The sequence below is a fragment of the Zosterops lateralis genome, assembly GCF_965231275.1.
Source record: "Zosterops lateralis genome assembly, chromosome: 7".
Lineage (NCBI taxonomy): Eukaryota > Metazoa > Chordata > Aves > Passeriformes > Zosteropidae > Zosterops > Zosterops lateralis.
The window spans coordinates 8,351,741-8,373,075 of NC_139767.1; the positions used below are offsets into that span (position 1 = coordinate 8,351,741).

General features: G+C 38.5%; 1 protein-coding gene across 4 annotated transcripts in view; it reads left to right on the forward strand.

The window, feature by feature from the left end:
• MYO1B (myosin IB) overlaps nucleotides 1–21,335 on the forward strand; it is a 184,672-nt gene that overhangs the window by 125,341 nt on the left and 37,996 nt on the right. For all 4 annotated transcript variants that reach the window (XM_083865155.1, XM_083865157.1, XM_083865154.1 and 1 more), the window contains exons 4-13: nucleotides 503–597; nucleotides 3,586–3,690; nucleotides 6,629–6,675; nucleotides 9,283–9,346; nucleotides 17,164–17,262; nucleotides 17,629–17,732; nucleotides 18,734–18,881; nucleotides 19,558–19,676; nucleotides 20,409–20,495; nucleotides 20,821–20,886. In XM_083865155.1, the coding sequence (XP_083721281.1) occupies nucleotides 503–597; nucleotides 3,586–3,690; nucleotides 6,629–6,675; nucleotides 9,283–9,346; nucleotides 17,164–17,262; nucleotides 17,629–17,732; nucleotides 18,734–18,881; nucleotides 19,558–19,676; nucleotides 20,409–20,495; nucleotides 20,821–20,886 (934 nt within the window). The remainder of the gene's footprint in view (nucleotides 1–502; nucleotides 598–3,585; nucleotides 3,691–6,628; nucleotides 6,676–9,282; nucleotides 9,347–17,163; nucleotides 17,263–17,628; nucleotides 17,733–18,733; nucleotides 18,882–19,557; nucleotides 19,677–20,408; nucleotides 20,496–20,820; nucleotides 20,887–21,335) is intronic.

Here is a 21,335-nt window from a genome sequence, read left to right on the forward strand (position 1 = left end):
TACAGGAAATCTGTTGGTTCTTATTACATTCTTTAGGTTCCCTACATCACATCTCACTTACTGGGTTAAGAACACAGTTAGTGGGAAATAATTCTGCATATTCATGGACAAGACCAGCTATATCCAAAGACTTAAAATGCTCAGTGATTTATAAGGTTGTGAGATTTCTTCCTACTGAGTAGAATTCCTGGCTTATGGTGTAATTATTGCTCAGGGTTCTTCTCTTTCTTTTATCTTAGAGACTTCTTCAGACAAATCATGCCTTGATGTTGCATTGATGTTTTTTCAGTGGAGAATATGACTCTTTGTTCAACGAAGAACACTTCCCTAAAATTCTGTTATTTTGTTTTGACTTTGCTATGTTTAGGAAAACTTCAAGATTATCTTTGTTTGTTCCTGAAAGAGATCCAGCCAAGCCTCTGAGAAAAAGTATCCATTTTGCTTCTGTGGGACTTTATATTCTGAAAAGTGAATGCTCAATTGGCTTTTTCTTTCTTTGCAGCTTTGCTCTGTCTGATGAAGCCTACAGGTCTTTAAGGGACCAGGACAAAGACCAATGCATCCTTATTACAGGAGAGAGTGGAGCTGGGAAAACAGGTAAGGGACAATTAGGATCTGATTAAAAAACTTCCAGGGTTGTTCAGAGTCTTGCAAAGGGAAGCTGGAGTTGGTAAGAGTTGAGAGCTGTCAGTAACTCTGTGTGTCTGGCCAGTGCAGAAAGTGAGTGCTGCCACACTTGTTGCTGCAGCCATGAACTCACATCAAAAAGTGTTTTTTCACACTGTCACCACGTTGAAGTCGCATGTCATGTTAGTACAGTGTCCTCATCAGTATCTAGAGTTGTCCCAAAGTAATGCTGACTTGTCACAGAGTATTGCAAGGGCCAGAAAACATTTAGGCTGTTCTGGTGGGAAACTTGAAGACACGAAGAACTGAAATGCTTTGAGTTTTCTAGACTTGATACTTCCACTTGTCTCTCAATAAATACATGCCTTTAAAAACTGGATTATGCTATTTATCTGAGGAAAAGAAATAACTGTAGCTGATTACTTTGGAAATTTTATCAGCTTTTTGCACACTGTGCTCAGCTGCAGTGCTAAGATCGGCTTGTGTGCCAGAACACTGAGTTTCTTAGGCAAAGCTGACATTTCCTTGAAAATGAATGCTAGTTTTTAAACTGGAAGATTGGAAACCAAGTGAGGATTGCATAACTGCATTACATTTTAGGTAGACTTTAAAAAAGAAAGAAGCCAGTTATTTTCAAAGATAGCAATTTAAAAACAGAGGTGACTTGCAAAAGAGGCAGCGGGTAGGAAGGCATACATCTGTTTCCAAGTAATTTGAGAGATTTTTCCTTTGCATCTGAGAATATGTGGGGCTTTGTGTGCTTATTCTGAGCAAGACTCAAAAGTAGGTAACAAAGAGTTGCTTTCCAAGATTTTGGTGTACATATAAAGTGTAGGCATCATCTTTGGTGCTCTTTGATTAGTGGCATCCAATTGAGAAGTCTTGAAGTCTTGTAATATCATCTTTATTTACAGTTCAATGACGGGGAAAATGTGTTCAGTAGAAGTGTAGATTAAAAAAAACCCCCAAATTCTTATTAATATGATTATTTGAGGTTCTGTTTAGAAGTTCAGACTTCAGCAAAGAGTTCTGTACACCAAAGAGTTGGTGTTTAATGTCTTGATTTCCTCAGGAGCTGTGAATTATTGAACACATCATACAACTGAGGTGCACATATTATTGATTTATTAATTTGAAAAGTGAATCAGAGGTTGAGTTGTTGAACTTCTCTTTATGTAGATTTAGATTGGTATAGAGATTTTGACTGTTCTGTAATTTTTATAGCCATATGGGAAATAATATGAATTATTCCTTTTTTATAAAGGTAAGTGAAAAATAGGGGGCGGAGAGGGTAGGAAGTTCCTGGAGTTAAGAAAACAAACTTCTTAGTACAGATACACTAAATAATTGTATTTAAAATTTTTGGTAGCCAGAATATTTGACATTTTTGACCTGGAAGAACTTACCCAACTGATGACAGTTCAGGTTATTTTTATTTATTTCCAATTTTGTCCTTGTTTCTCTGCATGTTTTTAATGTTAACTGATAGTAACATTGGGCAAGAAAACATGGTTCATCACCAGAACAAGGGGTGTATTTAAATGTTTTGAAATGTTAGGGTGATAACTCCCTTCCTGATGTCTTTCTTGGGCCAAACAGAATTCCTGATAAAAGAAAGGGCCTTTATTTTCTTTTGCTGATGTTCAAAGCCTGTACTGAAGTCATTGTGTATAAACTATTATAATAGTTTTTTTGCTGCTTCAGTGCATGTTTCTTTCAGTGATTGAGTGCCTATGCTTAAGGATGTTGACTGTTTTAGGAAATATTTCAAATTAAATAATTTGGTAATTCCAAGCTCTGAAGGAAGCAGAGTCAAAAATGAGAGCTGGGTTTGAGGCACAAATAAAGGAGATGGGAGCCTTCTGAACACACCAATAGTTTTTCTCTCTACTTGCTTCCTGTGTGGCAGATTTGCTCAGTTTCCTCTGCAACATGGGACAGCAATATAATGCTAACAAACAAATTTGATTAAATAGGAAAAATCAAAATCCAAGGGATAATGTCTCATCTGTCAGTTCTTTCCTGAAATGAGTCCCTTAAATTTGTAACACATCTCTGAAGATCTGTTACAAATGTAACGTAATGATTTTTTTTAATGACCACAGTCTTGAATTGATAGGGTTTCCAGCTGTTAGTAATTACATTGTATATCAGGCAATATTGCCTCAAATTTCACTGTCTTACATCATAGTAACCATTACAGAATCTCTTTATAAGCAGAATAATTTTCCAGCTGCTTTTTACTGACCAGCAAAAACATAAGGGTTGGATGGATTATCTAATCTTTCATTCTATCATTGGTGATTAGCACCCATATGAACCCAGCTCTGAGAGTCTAAAAATTGTTCCAGACTTTCTTAAAAGCACCTCCAAATTAGTTTTATTGTTTAAATGGATACTTCACTTTCTCTGTTGGTTTTATTTTCAAACAGACTGCAGCATGTTATGTGATGTTGCAGTTACTCAGCTGCTTGTATATTATAGTTGTAATGACATGTGTACAAGTGTGTGTTTGCACTTGTTGTGTATCTGCTGATATAAACTGATTGAATTTTGTGTCTTGAAACTGCCTGAGCCTGTTGATTTTCAGGCTAGATTAAAACATTTCCAATGTGTCAGCAGGGGATAATGTTCTTCCCTTGAAGAGTGTCTCTTACTGAGGCTAAATGAAAAAGGAGCGGGTAAGGTGCTGGATCCAGTGGTGGCTTCTTTTTAGCTTGGGTGGAGGCTCTAGGTTTTTAAATCAAGAGAATTGCTGGTGTAGTGGCATGGCTGTCAGAGCAGAGTATGCTCCTTCTGCATTTCCAGATGGTACAACAATGCAGGAGAAAACTGAAATGAATGTGCTCACATTTCCTGTCTGGCATTGAGAAAACGTGATGGAGATTTAGTCTGTAAAATCATATTATGGCCTTCTTGCCAATGCTTATCACTGTTTTATTTGGCTCTCCCCCACAGAGGCAAGCAAACTTGTCATGTCATACGTAGCTGCTGTGTGTGGAAAAGGGGCAGAGGTTAATCAAGTAAAAGAACAACTTTTGCAATCAAATCCAGTCCTTGAAGGTAAGAATCTCACAGAGTATTTGTGAACATATTACCTGTGTGAGTACTGGTGTTCCACTGAGCTGGTTTGGAAAACTGTGTCTGATGATGTTTTGTTCTTATTTGGTATCCAAAACCATAGGAGATGCTTTATGTGGATACAACTGCAAGATTTTCTCCAGCTGTGTGTAGGTTTTCCTGAGAAGAAAATGGTTTCCCTCGTGAAGGAAGAGCTCAGGAAGTTAGGTCATACTTCCCAGCCTCCTCCTGCTGCTCTCGGAGGGCTTACCCTTCTTAACCCTGCCTTGATGATATTCGTCTCTATCAAAAGACTTGACTTCAGTCCCTCTGATTCATTTCCTCCCAAATCATATTAGTATAGTCTCTAGTAAACAAACAACCTCTGTAAGGCATTATTTCTCTTTTAGGGGAAAAAAAAGGTGGAGAAATGGATCTTAGAGAAAACTAAGCCAATCCATATGCATGTCTTTTGTTCCCTGAGATTTATTGTTTCTTGGATCTGGTGACTGTTGGCCTGTTCTTCCTGACAGCTGCCATTCCTGCTCTCCCATGAAGGACTTTTATTTTTTAAATTAGTAGTTTTAATTTAAAGATGTTGGCTGCCAGAAACATGATTTTTTTTTTTTTTTTTTTTTTTTTTCTGGAGATAAGATATATGATCCTCAAAGCTTGCAGTTCTGAACCATTGTCTAATAATTGCCTTCAGAAGTTTCTTGGTTAGCACTGACTTATTTAGATCTATTGTGTCGATTCCTGGCTCAGTCTTTCCCAGACTTTTCAAAGCTGTTGTGGTGCTGAGACAAAGTCAGTTGTCAAAAGACAATTTGGCTTTATGGCCAGATCATATGTGGTGTTTGTAAAGACTGTTGAGTGTCAATATTGTGTTTATTGCCTTGCTTATATGTGATGAGTTGGAGTCTATAGGGGACAGGGGCTCTGCAAGTGAGAACTGAGGGAAAAGTAAAAAAAAAAAAAAGGAAAGAGAACGCAGGAAATTGTGGAACTGGATGGCTAAAACGTGGTCTTTGTACACAAAACAGAAATTGTAAGCAAAGACTTGCAAAGAAAGGATGAAATGTTGACATTTAAGAATAATTGAAGTGCTGGATAAGCCTTTCTTTGACGATGGGCTGTGTTCCCCTTAAAGCTGAATGGGAGGATTGCAACCCTCCATTGTTTTGGGTTCACAGAGAAGAGCTGTGCTGTTTTATCACTGTTCTGGAAGCAGATTTCAGATATAGACAGAAATGGCGTGGTGAGTATGGGGGCTTTTCTTGCCAAAGCTAGATCATTCCCCAGGGACTGCCAAATGGATTTGACTTCTTGTTGGTTTGTGGAGCTTTGTTTTAATGCAAGAGGAATCAGCTAAGCTTACTGAAGATTGCCTTATCATTTTAAGGTGCTATTTGTTCTACTTGATGTGCTGGTAATGCTGGTTTAGCTTTTTTTTTTTTTTTTTTTTTTTTTTTTTTGGAAGGTTGGACACTGGCTTATTCCATAAGGAATAAAAACTGAGCAAGTCTAGCTGATTATATAGGTTTTAGACAAAAATTAGGCATTTGTGGTTAGATTTATTTTTCTTTGGTTATGTAGCTCTGTTTCAGTCAAACTGCAGTGCAAGAAAATGACGTAAATGTTACATATGCATAATTTATCTTATGGGATTATTTTTATTAAACTACAGTTGCTACTGTAAATTAACTTTTAGAAACAATGAACTTTAAGGAAAACCAAGGAATGTGTCTCACACTTTATAATGGAGCATTTGTGCTTAACTCCATGCAGTTATAAATGACTTTACTGTTCAGCACTGTGTTTAAGAAAATGCAGCTCAGAGATTTGGTTGTTGAAAAGATGATTTATTGCAGGGCATAAAGATTTTAAAAACAATTCTTTCACTTATCCTGGCCTTTAGGATCAACAAACTTTTCATTTTGGCTCTAGTTCTTTGGTCAAGAATAAGTCTACTCATGCAAGTTTGTGGAAGCCTAAAGGCATGTATTTATTTCTGTCCAAAAAACATTGACTTGACCTGATCTTAGAATATATATATATGCTATGTAAATAAATACTGGGATAAATAAAGTTTCTTGTTGGAAGTAGGAGTGCTGTACCTAATGATGGAGGGGACACTCCTGTTCGACTCCATGTCAATGTGTGAGTTTTAGAGCTTGAATTGTCCTCCAGTCTGAGTTCTTGTCCTGGCCATGCTCTAGGATGCTGACTGTCCATCTGAATGCTGCCCTGGGAACTCCTTCCTCAGAGAACTTTCATTGTCATAAAACTTGAGCTAAAGAAATTCAAACCAAACTGTGCAGAGAGCTAGTTTAGATCAAGCTGAACACAAACTTCCATTGTAAATCTGACTGATTTCAGCTGATTAATATTCAGCTTGAGGTAGGATTAATGAGTTGAAGTGGTGTAAATAAATCCATTTCAAAGCATTGATTAAACTATTCTATGCAAACAATTTTTAAGTGTCATTCTGTAATTTCCTCATCGCTGGCCTCCAGCTTTTAACATATTGTGGGATCTAGGATTCATTTCTTTCTCTGAAATGAAAAGGAAGAAGTATTTCCTGTATTTAAAGCTATCTGGGTAATAAAATTATGAATTTGTTGATTCAAACCCCAAAGATGTATACTTAATATGGGTACAGTTTTGTTTTGGAAATATTTCCTCTTGTATATTTTTCTTTAGCTTTTTAAACAAGGAAGGTGTTGGGACAAAGCTTCTTTGGACTTCCATAGGTTTTTGTAATTTATGATCATTCTCTCATATTCTGACCCCAGGGACTGATGCCCATACAATGAACTGAGCATTGTTCCTTGGAAGCCTGTAATTCCTTTAAATATATAAGCAGACCTAGATGTTTTAGCATTTAAATACTTTTTTGCTGATGAATTTGCTTGTTGTGTTTGTTTTTCTTTTTCTCCAGCTTTTGGAAATGCCAAAACTGTGCGGAATGACAACTCCTCTAGATTTGTAAGTATTTTCTTCAGTCCTTTTCTAGGGATGTGTTGTGCTGTTGGCTATTTCTATTTTACCATGTATCTGTAAAGAGGGAAGAAATAATTTGGGGAGCTTTCTTGTAGCTGTCTGAGGACCGTGGTGTTTGAGGAAGGTAAACAGTATTCAGCAACAATCAGTATTTCATTTTGTTCCTGGGCGCATGTTCTCCTTCCCCAGTGTGTTAGTAGGTCACTATTAGTGACACCTCTTAAAAGATGTTTCACCTCCCTGCCTGAAATCTTGTTGGTTTCTCATATGGGCATGGAGTTCAATTGGCTGTCAAAGTAGAAGCCAAAAAAGAAAAAACAAAATTAGGATGTGGCAGCCTGTGACTGGATGAAAACATAATAAATAATTACAGTGCAGCTGGATTCTTTAATTTTCTGGCACTGGTGGCTTTAGTGTCAGAGATCATGTGTCCAGCAACTGCTCTGCTTAGCAAGTATATCTTCCCATGTGATCTTGTTTTCCATCCATAAGTTTTTGGTTTTTTTTATGTTAAAATGACTACTTCAGGTTCCCATTTGCTTTCTGTAACATTTCAAAATGTGTTTACAACTTCAGTTTTAATATGAACATTTGTAATTTTTTTTTTCCTAAATTCTTTATAATCAACTAGTTCAACCTTTTTTTGGGCATGAAACTGAACAGAAAAGTTGCTGCTAGAGTTGAGAGGTTCAGAAGGATGAGTACGTATCATGGTTTCTCCTGCTAAAATCAGAAAGCCGAATACAACCCTGTCATTTGCTCACTTGTGTCCAGAAGAGTAGTATTGTGAGATGTGTGAAGTTGACAAGAGAAGGAAAATCAATATACTGAGAGAAGGATGTGTTGTGAGTGAAAGCAAATGGATAAAAGTTCTGGACATTGTGAGACTGGAGAGCAGCTTTTTGTTCCATTTGGGAGATTTCCTCCCCTTCCCTTCTGATTCTCAAGAGTCGATGATGTTCCACATGGCTGTGAATGCTCCTTCTGCAGCTCATTGCCACTGATTGTGAACAGAGCAAGGGACCTTCATAACAAGGGCAGGGTCAAAATTTGGGGCCTATTAAAAATCTGTAGAGATTTTTAATATTTTGTTTTTAATAGAAAGGGTATGAAGACTGCAATTATCAGATGTGCCACTACAGAAATGATGAACAGACAGCCCAGAAGTCTTCCCAGGACAAAGTAGAACTAACAACTATTTTGCCTTTCAAGTCCTTGCTTATAAACACTGGGCTAAAAATAGTTTTGGAAACACCCAGCTATCCCAGTCCTTGGGAAATGAAAATTTGATTATCTAATTTAATTTTTTTATCTCTGAAATTCGAATCAGCTCAGAATTAACCTTGAACAAGACAGTACAGGAAGGAAAATAGAGTTTAAATAGAGTCAAGCCAATCTTGACAAAATACCCAGTAAATTAGAAAGTATCTTTGAGTGAGTCAGTGAAAAGTGCTTGGTTTTTTATGTTCTGTAATAAAAAGTAAAGTAGAAAAATAAACAAAGCCCAATCTCTTCCTAAATGTGCTGAATAAGGAAGTAAAAACACAAGGCTTCTCAATGTACTGGTTTTGTCTTAGAATCTTAGATTTGGGTGGGAAGGGACCTTAAAGACCATCTCATTCCAACCCCGTGCCATGGGCAGGGACACCTTCCACTGGACCAGGATGCTCAGCGCCCTGTCCAAGCTGGCCCTGAGCCTGCCCTGCTTCTCTGGGCAGCCTGTTGCAGTGCCTCACCCCCCTGACAGCGAGCAGAGTCCTCTGTTCAGTACGCGCCAGCGGGTGGAATTTGGCTGAATTACTACCAGCAGCTTTTATCTTTAACTCCCTTGCCAACGCAAGCAGCGCGGCTTTTGCCTTTTCTGCACAGCCTGTCTGCTTTGTCACTGTTAAATGTAGCTGTTACTACACTGAGCACTTGTCAAATAAATTAAAATGATCCAAAGGACCGGAGTGATCTTGTGCGATGCGGAAAAGTCAAGCAGGAGTCAAGGAAGCACGCTGCGCCAGCGCGGCTGGGACTGCAATGGCTTGTGCGGTGACAGCCCGTTAATTGTTGCCTCTGGTCTCCTGAGTTACAAGGGAAAGAGTTCAGTGGGAAAAATCCATCACTTTTACAAGGCAGGCACACGCTCAGGGACAGACGTCCCGTGATTATGTGCAGTGCTCGCTGCCAGCCGCTGCTCCGGGCCAGACGGAGTGGCTCTCCTTCAGCTCCCACAGCTCCCAGTGAGGAAAGAATTGCTGCCTGCAAGATAATTCCTCCCTGCATCCTTCAGTAAATGAGCATGGCGATACCTAAATTGCTACAGGGGTTACTTGGTGTTCTTGGCACTCCGATGGAAGTTTGTATAATGTGCGTTTCCTTCACAAAACCTGAGAAACTGGGCAAGTTACTGCTTACAGACCCACTTAATTCATAAAAATCCCTGGCTGTAATAATGTCTTAGAAGGTTTGAATAATTTTCTGTTTTTCAAAAATCTGACAGGACATTGTCAGATCACTCTTCTAACCTTTCAACCAACTACCTTAATGTCTCGGGCAATTTTTCTTAAACAGAAATTGTAATCTTAAAATCTGTTGCTTTCACAGGGAAAATACATGGATATTGAGTTTGATTTCAAGGGTGACCCACTTGGGGGAGTTATAAGCAACTGTGAGTATTACTTTTTGAATCAGCATATTCACAGATTAAAATGTTTTGGGTAGAAAGGGAGATGGTTAAATTATTGAAAAGTTCAGCTGTGTTAATTTAATAGAATCTCTCTCCATCATGTGATAAATTCCGCTTTTTAATTTTATTGCTGTTGTGGTGCTGAATAATGTACCTTAGAGTAAGTGAGAACAGGCTTGAAGAAGTAAGCATGAATATTGAATTTACTGTGTTGTTTCAAAAGGTACTGAGTGATGCATTGAGTCTGTATATTGTCTCTGCAGCTGGTGGCAGATACATATGGATATCTGAGGTTCTTTTGTATTTTTGAATCCCTGGAATCTGTTGTGTTACTAGGTTTGATGGGTCATGTATTTGTGGCAGGTACTATCCTGTAATTCTCCTGCTGTCCTGGAGATCACCATGAGATGAGTATGTTTACTTGGAACTAGAGCCATCTATATGAATTTATACACCTCAAAGTGTAGCAAAAGATTTTTAATGAGTGAGGATGAGCAGCTGTTGAATTTAGGGAGGCAAAGGTGGCCTTGGAGCTTGTTTTATGACACCTGTAGCAATTCAGGAATTCTGAGCAGCTCTCTGTTGGGAAGAAAAAGGCTGGGAACTGAATGGCAGCCCAGAATGCTGTGACTTGCTTTTCTTTTGAGGGTTTAAGTGCAGCTTTTAAAATAAATTCCTCCTCAGTGCTATATAAAGCCATATTTGTTTGGTTTTCTTATTTTTAAAAGGGGAGGAAGAGGGCAGTGAGTGACTATACTAGGTGTCACTGACCTAGCCTTGACCTCTCTTTCCACTCAGCCAAATTCATTGCTGCTTCTAAAGATGTGACTTTTGACACCATTGGCATTTTACTGGTTGTGAAATAGTGAGACTCACCCAAGGTGAACTGTACTCTCCATATATAACATAAACATTTTAAAAACACGGTGAGGAATTTTTCACATAAATGTAGGTTTTGGCTTTTTTCAGAGGGCAGATGTTTTTTCTGGACCAGGTCACCTTTTGGAACTGTGCCTGAAGAGCCTGATTTTTGTGACAGAGTAGATATTGAAACTCAAATTAGTCACTGTATAAGTGTTTATGGCTATCTATTAGCTTTGACAATTGCCAGTCAACAAAATTAGAGACCAAACATAATATATTCATAATAATTAAATGTGAACAAAAAGGTTCTAAAGAGCTGTTATTTGTTTCATTTTATTTCACATTCAAAATAGATATGTAAAAATGAACCCTCCTTTGTAAAGGTGGACATTTAACAGTCTGTCTTTGAAAGTACTGCACTGAGTCATGTAATTAAAATATTGTGTCATGTCAAAAGGCAATCCAAATAGTTGCTCTGTAGTTTATCTGCCCCATCAATCTCTGCATGGTGTAATTATAACATTACATGTAATTGTAGTGATGTGATGACATATGTATCAAAGGGCAGACATATTTTTGGATCTATCTAAAATATGCCTATTTTAGGCATTCTTTCTGTCTTGTCACATGTAATGAATATCTAATAGCAAGGAGATTAATTTCAATTTAAGAATAAAGACATGATGTGTAAGCCCTGTTGATGTTACTTGTTGAACTATGAAATGCCTCATCCTTGGCAGGGTATATCACAGGCAAATACTGGGTTCCTGTAGAAGCATGTTCATATAGCTCATCTTTGGTTAAACGTTTGCAAAATTCAGTAGTCCATCTATCTCTCTTTAAAAGAGATTTTAAATTCTCTACATTTTCAAAGCAAGTTGGTTGTGCTGCCTTAGATCTTTTCTACACATCTGCAGCATTACATTGCAACACAATAATTTCTTTTTCTGCGAGGTATCATCCTGAAGATATTGGAGGCCTAAATTCTTTTATACCACTCAGAATTTACTCTGGTTTAAGTCAAAATCAGGATTTGTCTTCATAATTCATCAAACATGAAGTCAAGTAACAGCGAAGTTTCCTATCCTTAAAAGGGAAAGTATGATTATGAAAATATTCATAAATATTCTTTGATTTCTGACTGTCTGTTGGAAGATGACATCATAATGACTTAGTTGACTTTAATAGTTGTTTCTGACCAAGTTGATTTCCAAACATCAGTTGAGGTAGTGGGCTTTTTGTGCCACAGCCTATGCCACCAAGGATGTATTCTATACTGTGAGTGGCTTGGAGCTGACACAGCAAAATTCTAGGTTTTTTTGGTGGCAAGAAAGGTAACCAAGATAAGCTACTGATTTTATCAGGTTGGTATGGGTAAGCAGGGACCTATTAGGCTGAAAGGTCTCTTGGAATGGCCTGTTCTGTCCTGCTCTGGAATGCTATGAAGCTCTGTGGAAGGTTGGCCACTCTGCCTGTGGTGACCCTTCAAGGAGTGGCTGATGCTGCTGTCACCTTCCCTTGGGCCGTTCTCCTGGTGTCCTTCAGTGAGTCCTTGCTTCTTAAGGAGAGGGGTTAACCTAGGAGTGAACCTGGCACAGGATGGAGTTGGAAGGTGGAATTACCATGACAGTGCACACTGCTTGTCTGCCCTGTCCAGTTTGAAGCCAGTGGGAATGTCCAGCTGATAGATCTGGAACATTTAATGTGCCATAAACAGCAGGATAAATCTTTTGAGTAAAATCAGAATGCAAATTTCATGGATATGGAAGGGATGTGTGGCACCTATAAATTCAGAACTGGTATGTACCCAAAGTGAAGATAATGTTGTGTTTGAATGGTGTAAAATCTGTGCAGTCTCATTTCATGTATGGCAGCTCAGATCTTCCAACTAGCTGGTTTCCAAGGCAATTGATATACTGTTACATCATCATGACCAGTCATGAAAAGAAATTGGGAATGGAGAATTTGAAATTATTGTGATTTATGCAAACTTTAAGTATTTTTCTTCAGTCTGGAATTTTTTTCCCTTGGAGTTCAAGGCAGGATGTGTTGCATTTGTTTGATCCACCACCAGCAGGTGTGGGAGTGAGTAGGAGGGTGAAGGAGGCTCACTGAGGTGTGCTGTAAGCCTGAGTTGTTTCTCCTGCCTTTTTGTTAGCTTTCTGTGAAGATCCCAGCTCATTTTCCTGATGGGTGGGAGATGCTGGAGCCCATGTAATGTGCTCAGTCCTGTTGCCAGCTGCCAGCCAGCCCATCCATTCAGTGATGACCTGTTCCATGTGCATGGAGTTAGGAAATCTAGACTGCTCCTGTGAGCAGTGCTAAACTTGAGACCCTTGCTGCGTTGCCACCTGGGACTGTAGGCATCCCATCCCTCTTTAGTAGCAAACATCAGTCCCTGCTTAAAGGGCAACTGCAAACAGGTAAAAAAGGCATTTACATTTTCTCTCTTTGAATGCAGGCTGAGGTGTGTCTGCTCTTTGTGCCCCCCTGCGGGGCGTTTACAATTGCTGCTGTTGCAGTGGACAGTCTTGTCAGCACTTATGCACTCAGAGGGCTTTTTTTCCAGCACACTTATGAGTAAAGGCAGTGTTGGAGTGTTGCTTTTAGCTGGGTGTGATATTGTGGAAATAAATTGCAGAAAAGATCAATGCTATTCTTAGTTTTCCATTTATTGTAACTACTTTGTTAGTGAGGATGAGAGAGAGGAGAATTGTAGTTTCTTTCCATCTGCAACTACAGACTAATATATATCTTATATAAAAATAGATATGTTTGGTTTTAAAGTAATAGGTGCTAATTGCAATAACTTTTTTCAGCTCTAAAATATGACTCTTTGTACACAGATGCTTGCATTTGTTTTGTACTTAAGGCAATGTTTGTGTGCACACTTGGTTTGTTAGTTTTATGACTAGTTTTGTGTACACTAAATTTGATGGCTGAAGGGATTTTGCATAGTACAAAATGTTTCACACTTACCATAGTTTAGACCTTTTGAAAAGCATGGATCTCCCAATATCTTTCCCAGAATTTTTGTAAGTCTTAAATTTTCATGTTTCACCTGGAATTTCCTGCTGAAAAATACCTGGATTTTATTATTAGATGATCTTTCCTAATCTGCCTAAGCCTCTCAGTGATTTAATGATTAACTAGGAGACAACACTGGTGCAGGTTGGGAAGTAAAGGATATGCAATGCCTGATCTGGAAAAGCCATTTTTAACCAGCAAAATGTCTTTAGAGTCCAAATAACAAGAGATTAAGAAAGGGCCATGTTTTGCCATCTTTTCCAACAACAGCCTGAAAGAAATCGATGATGTTTGTACAAGGCAACAACTTTTTTTTAAAGCTAGTGAAGTGATAATTTTGCAACTTACTCTTTTTTACAACTTGTTTGTTCATTTTAAATGTCAGAAGTAATTACCCACTTACTTAGAAATCTAGAGCCTGAGTTATGTAGCTGCTGTTGGAAAGCTCCTTTGCTTAGGGAAATATTGCACAAACTGGACAATTAGAGATTATGGGAAGAGATATCCGTTCTTGTTGATTTCCTTTTTGTTTTTGTTTTAAATCTCCACTTGTTGCAACATCTCCCTTGGTGTTCCTCTTAGCATGTTTGCCACCTAAACTAGGAAGAGTTTGAGAAAACAAACTACAAACTATATTAAACATTTTGATTAGCTCATTTTTAAACATCATTCATCACTTGAGCAACGAGGATTTAACACTTAAAATGATGCAGTCATTGACAATGCACATACTGCCCATTTAGTAGTTTTTCACTGACACAATTACGGATCAGTTTATCCAAGGGAACATTACTATGAACTTGGTGGGAATAATAGGGAAAAGTTAATGAGAAACTTTTTAATCAGTGACTTTTATTGATAACAGCTAGATAATCAAGGTAGGAAAAGAGAAAATGTAATGTGGCTGTAGAAATAAGCTGCTGTGGCCAGAACATGTTCTGTAATTTTGGCTGAGCAGGTAAAAGACTCCTTGGTCATGGCCATTTGAAGACACTATGACTAAGATAAACTTCTCCTGGATGATTTAGAATGTACCAAGGTAGTGTCATTTTTTGGTTTTACTGTTTACTTACTTCTTTCTTGAATGTTGATTTGATTTCTAGTATGTTTAGAGAGATACAAATATCCTACATTTTTCTGCATCACTCGAGTTCATGGGTCAAGTAACAAAAAAAAAAATTGTGCAAAGTTGTGCATTAGAGCTTGCAGAAGTCTTCAGAATCTTTTTCTTTCTTTTATGTTAAATGAAATTGTTTAGCAAGGTGTTTACACAGATCTCTTGCATTTAAACAGTGATATCTAAGAATAATAATAATAAAAAAAAATCTTGAGAACCTGAGGCCTGTGGCTGGATTTTGAGTCATCTGAATGGATGGGTATTCAGACAGAAATGTTTCCAAAGTTGAACTTTTCCAAGGCAATTTGATTTTTCCTGTTGCTTTGGTACAGGCAACAAGTTAAACATTCCTGTTGAAGCAGAAGCACTGTTAGATAATGCAGAAATGTTACCTAATCCATAAACACACCATATGTAGTTCTATATGTGCTCTCCTGATAATTCTGTATAGCCCCTCTACATAATTCACATAGACCATGTAACAAAATGTAATGTAGAGAGAGTTTGGGGGGGGTTTGGTTCTGTGGCTCTTCACATAGATGAGCACCATCTGTCCACACATTCCGCTGTCGACAGAATCTCCATGTGCAGCAATCTGAGGTACAGCTTTGTCTTTCCTCTTTGGAGTGTTTGAGGCACAGAACTGGCAGTCTGGTGGCAGTTCACACAAAAGTTACTGCTAGTGCAGTGGTCGCTTTAAGTAAAAGATACGTGGTCGATTTATTAAAATGCTAATTAGGGCAAACAGAGGGAAGAAGTTTTCTGAAGAAGTGGGCAGATGGTCTGGATCTGTCCTACAAGTCTGATTTCAGTCTGCTTGTGAACAGAAAGAAAAGGAAAAAAAACCCAGTGAACACATATTTGAAAAAGAATTGGCAGCAGCTGCTTTGTTAAGGAAAATATCTGATTTTTTGACAGTTACTGCTTTTTTCCTCAATTATGAAGGCTGACAGAATCTGGGATGTTAGGGCTTTTGAAAACTGCTTGTGAATTGGTTAACTTTGTTGCTTCTAAAAATATATAAATAAGATAAACTGCTGAAAAAAACCAATTATCCTCCTAAACATAACTAGTTTTACATACATTCAGGAATCTGTTTTTTTAATCTGCTGAAAGCATGCATGCAATTAGAAGGCTTACATACAATATTTTGCCAGGATGGGTAGCTGGCTTCTTTTATGACAGCATTTGAGTAAATTTATAGGCAGAATATTTTTAAACCCAAATAAGCCAAACCACATTGCTTCGATATCCTTTGAGAATACAGCCATTTCCTGAAGTGTGTGTAGCCACTGTGGGAGCTGAAGTTGTTTATTTTTTTGAGATTAAATTTGGCTGTGATCTGTTCCAACACTTGCCTGGAGAACCTTCACAGCCAGCACAGCTCTGAACTGCCTGTTGCTCACCTTGCTTTTCCCAGCCCAAGAATTAACACTTGAATGGGTGATCAGCCTCTCTCAGCCTGTGAATACTTGAAACTTGTGCTACTATTAGCCAGTCAGAGGATTAATAATACTGAACTACCCCTGACTTCCCAGACTGCTGAGACTGAACAGGCTCCTTTTCAGCAGGAATTGGAATCTGAGAAAAGATGTAGTAGAATACACCTCAGGTATTCCAGCAAGGGGAAGTGTTTAACAACCCCATATTGTGACTTGGTGTTTCCTGTGTCTTACCTTTGTGAAACCTTATCTCACTTTGTGGATGTTCTGAAGAGTGACAGTTCCCTTTGGGAGTTTTCTGCTTGCACAGGCTCAGAGAGTGCTTAACCCCCAGTCACAGAGAGATGTGGGGGTGTGCCATGGTAGGTGCAGGGGGAACTCTTTGGCTGTGTGCTTGGAATGAGGCATTGACTGTCTCTGTTTCCATGTCACTGAATATATGTAGCTTTAGAGAAACACGTGGGAATTATGTGTTTGCTCTCTGGAAAAATGTAGTTATACTAGTGAAAAAAACATAAGTTTTGTACAAATCCAGCAGGTCATACTAATATCTGTCCAGACGTTCTCTTACTGCATTCCTCTTCCTTGTCCTGGAGTGCTGTGAACCACAGCCTCCCAGGACAGTGCAGGCTGAGCAACCTGTGAATTGGCACCTCTGTGGTAAATGTGATGCTGAGTCTGAAGTGATTGCAAGGTGTTACAAGTCAGTCTGCTTATGCTGCCTGCCTGGATTCCTGCCCTCGTGGGCAGGGCTTAGAAACGTGTCTGTCACTGAGAGCAGTCTTCCCGTCAAGCCACTCCATCAGTGCAGTGATGCTTTTCAAAGTGCTGCTTTTCCATTTCACTTTAAGTATATCAGGATGGAGCTTCTGTCAGCCTCAGTGGGAATTATTTCATAGTGTGATACACCTGAGGATCACAAAGTGCTGCAAGATTATTCTGTTTAAATGCTTTCTTTATTTGGTCTTTCCTTTTCATTTACCGATCCTTTGTGTGCTTTGCCTGGTAATGTTTTGCCTCTCTTCAAACTTTCACCGATAGAGTCATCCTCACCAAATCTTCATTTTGTGGTGGTACTGTAAATCAGTTAACATCTTTTGAGCATGTTGCCTCTCTGACCTGAATTCTCTTTGTAGCTCATAGACTGCAGCCTTTACCAGAGCACTGTCCCTAGCTCAAAGAAATATTTCACATACATGATATACTATTATAAGGTTCATAGTTTCTTCTGGTTTGCTGATGGTGATATAAAGCAATGAAGTAGAGAATGATGGAGGGTTATATTATAAATTTTAAGGAGTTTTGCTCCAGCAGTCTGTCCCTGACCTGTGAGATTTTTGTTTGTTTAGATCTGCTAGAGAAGTCTCGTGTTGTTAAGCAGCCACGGGGTGAAAGAAACTTCCACATTTTCTATCAGATCCTGTCTGGTGCATCAGAAGAGTTTCTCTGTAAGTGTTGCCCTTGTGCCATGTTCAGATTTGAGCTTTCTTTATATTTAATGTGCTATTCCATGCACATCATCTTTTATGGGAAATGTGACATTGATTCATTTTTTGCATTATTGGTGGTAGTATCACTGGTAATACCTGAAGTCCGCATATGCTTTGATATTATCCAGATACCTGAGTCACAATTGGCTTAGCAATGTATTACAAACAAAATTGAAAAGCTGTTCTTATTCAGAAGGCTAATAATTAAAAGATCCTTGAGGAAAATCCAATAATAACAGCCTATTCCTGAGAATGCTGATTCTGGGATAAAATTGCTACTAACAAGAATGCTATTACTAATGATATTTTTATTTGATTTATTAGGCAAACTCAAGCTGGAGAGGGACTTCAGCAGATACAACTACCTGGGCCTTGATTCTGCCAGAGTGAATGGAGTGGATGATGCTTCAAACTTCAGAACAGTCAGGGTAAGAAGGCGCAGGGGCTGGCTGTGCACTGCACACCAGTACAGGGTTCTTATGGCCCTTGGTCTGTCTGTTCATGCAAGGCTGGGCTGGGAGGGCCACCTTTTCTGAGTGCTGGCACTCTTCATGCCGGGATAGAGCGTTTTGCACGGGGGAAACATGGACACAACTAGGAAATAGGGTCAGGTTTCTAGAGTATTCTTATGGGAATACAAAAAGGACTTAAAAAAAAACCCAAAAACAACCAAAGCAAAGCAAAACAAAACAAAAACAAAAAAACCCCAAAAAACCCCCACAAAAAAACCAAAACAAAAAACAAAACAAAACAAACAAACAAACAAACAAACCACACAAAAAACCAACCAACCAAACAAAAAAACAACCCCAAACAAAACTCCCCCAAATCAAAAAGAAAACAAAAGAAAGGGAAAAAAAGCCCAGATGCCTTGGTCAGATCCTGGGAAAAGTTGTATTTTGTAGTGGCTTAGCACAACAATGACTGAGCCTCAGGGACCAGGTGATGCTGACCAAGTAGAAAGAAAAAGAGGACTGTGATGATTCTCAAGAGGATTTGCTGTCTTTTTTTTTTTTACTTGGCTGTACTCAGGGACAAGATGGATACAGGACCTTGTTACCCAGTGTATGCAAATCTGGATTCTAAAAGTGGCTGGTCTGAGAAGACAGGAGTACCTGTTCATTTGACTGGGAAAAATTGGGTTGGGTTATAAACTAAATTAAATGGCTAAAAAAAGGACAGTGTTTCAGAAACCCAAATACTGAATGAGCCCTAGAAGTGGACTGGACCGAATGCCAGCTCCATTTTCACACCTCCTGTGTATTAAAAACCTTACTTATCTCAGCATAAGAATTATACCATGTACTTTTAGTAGCAGAAATGTTCATAAATCATTTGTAATTAATGCAGATAAACAGTGAATTTTTCAAGTATGATCTGTTTAAATCTGGATGCTTTTATGTCATAATTTTATTTGTCCCCTTTGCAGAATGCAATGCAGATTGTTGGGTTTATGGATCATGAAACACAGTCGGTTTTTGAAGTGGTGGCAGCCGTTCTGAAATTGGGAAATATCGAATTTAAGCCTGAATCTCGTGCAAATGGCCTAGATGAAAGTAAAATCAAAGATAAAAATGGTAAGATGAGATTAGTGATGAGAGTAAAGTCAGTAATTTGTCTGAAGTCATTATTAATTTTGTTGTTTCTGCAGACATACAATATCCTTATATATATGAATTAAATTAGATTGTTTCCAGAGCTCACCCTCAGGCAACCATGGGCTGTGTTCTGTGCCATTTCAATCATTCTGTTTGAAATTCCTGAAATTATTATTTTCTCCTCTTTTTCTCATTTTATTAGCACTTTGTTCTAAAATGTTAAATGGTTCTGTGCCTTTATGTAGCTGCTTGTTTTTTCTGCAGTGGAGGATTTTTGTTCTTTTGCTGTATCTCAGCCTTTAGCATCAGATTCATTCGGTGATATTTTTGCAGCTGATGTATTTTGAAAGTTCATTTTCATCTGAAAGTTTTTCATTATGAAAAGTAGTCTGCTATAAATGGAGGGAAAGTTTCTTCTCAAAAATAAGTGAATAGGAAGTGCTGTCAAAACCAGTAGCTCTGTTTCCTTGCACCGTGCATATTTTTTAAAACTTTGCTTGACAACGATGGTGGGGAAAGAGTGTGAATGGGGAATATTTCTGTTGAGGAGCATATTGGGAAAATACAACGCTTCTTAAACGCTGGTAGTTTTGGGGAAGGAAAAGCAATAATGAGGAAGGCTTCATTGTATTTACACTTTGCTTTTTCTTGCTAGAACTCAAGGAGATCTGTGAGTTGACAGGTATAGACCAGTCTGTGTTGGAGAGAGCTTTCAGCTTCCGGACGGTTGAGGCCAAACAAGAGAAAGTTTCAACAACACTAAATGTGGCTCAGGTAAAAAGAGGTCCTGATTTAAAAGGCAAGAACCATTTTAAAAGGCAATTTTATTCTGCATGATTAAATCATAACTACCCCAATAAAAACTACAACTAGAAGGCTGCACTGAATAAATCACAAGCAGAAGTGTATTTTTTCTTCAGTGGCTTCTCAATGTTAAGAGATACTGGATGCTTTGGGTTTTTTTGTGTGAATTGCCTCCAAAAGAGGAGGGATGGGCAAATGTTGCAAAGAATGAGAACACAAGCAGTCCTGCACAAAGCACATGTTTCAAGTGTTGTGGCAGACTGTTTTCATTTGGGGCAACTGCTGTAATTCTATGTGAGCTGTATGCCCCAGGCTGCTGGAAAACCTTTGCTGCCAGTGTGAATTCATCTCCCCATAATGCTGCAGAGCCAGGGTGGCTGCCACCTGTGTCTCATCAGCTCAGGCTAGCAGGAATGTGGCTTCTCCAGCTGCAGCTGCTCCAGTCCCTTTGCCTAGGATTAGGATGGGGGATGTGAGCCCTCAGTGAGCAGCTGGAAGAGCAGGAAGGGGGCTGGAGTGCCCTGGTTGTGGCTGCTGGTCCAGCCAGCCAGGGGACACGACTCCTATGCCCACTTAAGCAGAGCCAATGCTCCTTGTGCTGGTTTCACTCAGTTCATAGCACCTTCAGGACATGTCAGCAGCAGGAAAGTGTTTGGCTTAGCCCAGCATTTATAACATTTTTCTTCCTTTTTTTCTCTTTAGGCTTATTATGCCCGTGATGCTCTGGCTAAGAATTTATACAGTCGACTGTTCTCCTGGCTTGTTACCAGGATCAATGAGAGCATTAAGGTATTGTTGCATTGTGCTTGTAAAAAAAAAAAAAAAAATCAATAGAAATCCTTTAAATTAAAGTGGACAATAAAACTGTGTTTGCAAATTTCATTTCTCCTGGCTGTACACTGTTGCACACAAATAACCATATCACAGCTCAACAAATTGCTCTTTGCTCTGTTCTGAGGCTTATGAAAATAGTCACATTTAGTGTATTTTGGGAAACCATAGTTAACATTTTAGTTTTACAGTATTTGACAGCCAACTTATGAGATACATTCATTTTCTTGTGTTCATGTATGCCATGTACAGATGACTGATTCAATGTTTAATTTTGTTTAAGGCACAAACAAAAGTGAGAAAGAAGGTAATGGGGGTGCTGGACATCTATGGCTTTGAAATTTTTGAGGTAAGACATTTACAATGGTAACCATTTAGTGAGAGAGCTGTTATTGAAGCTTAACAGAGTTCTTCATGAATTCATAATCAGAATATATGTAATTTGACTCAAATGTGTCATGACTGACAAAAAAACAAAAAGAAAAAAAAACACTAAAAAAGTAAGCCAAAGAGAGATGTCTTAACATGTCTGGCAATTGAACAAAAAATATGGAAGTTAAACTTATGTTTTTACACAAATAAATATTTATGATGGATAAACTAAATATATTTTGTTGTGACATACATTCTGAGCACAGGAGAAACTCTGGCACTGTCATTTCTGCCCTGAGGCATTTTGTGGATGTCTTTGAACAAGCTGTGTATCTTGAGAGGGGAAAAAAACCCAACCATCCAACCAAAACTATACATTTTTTTCCTGTCAAAATTGAACAAGGACTTATATTGCATTTCATCTCA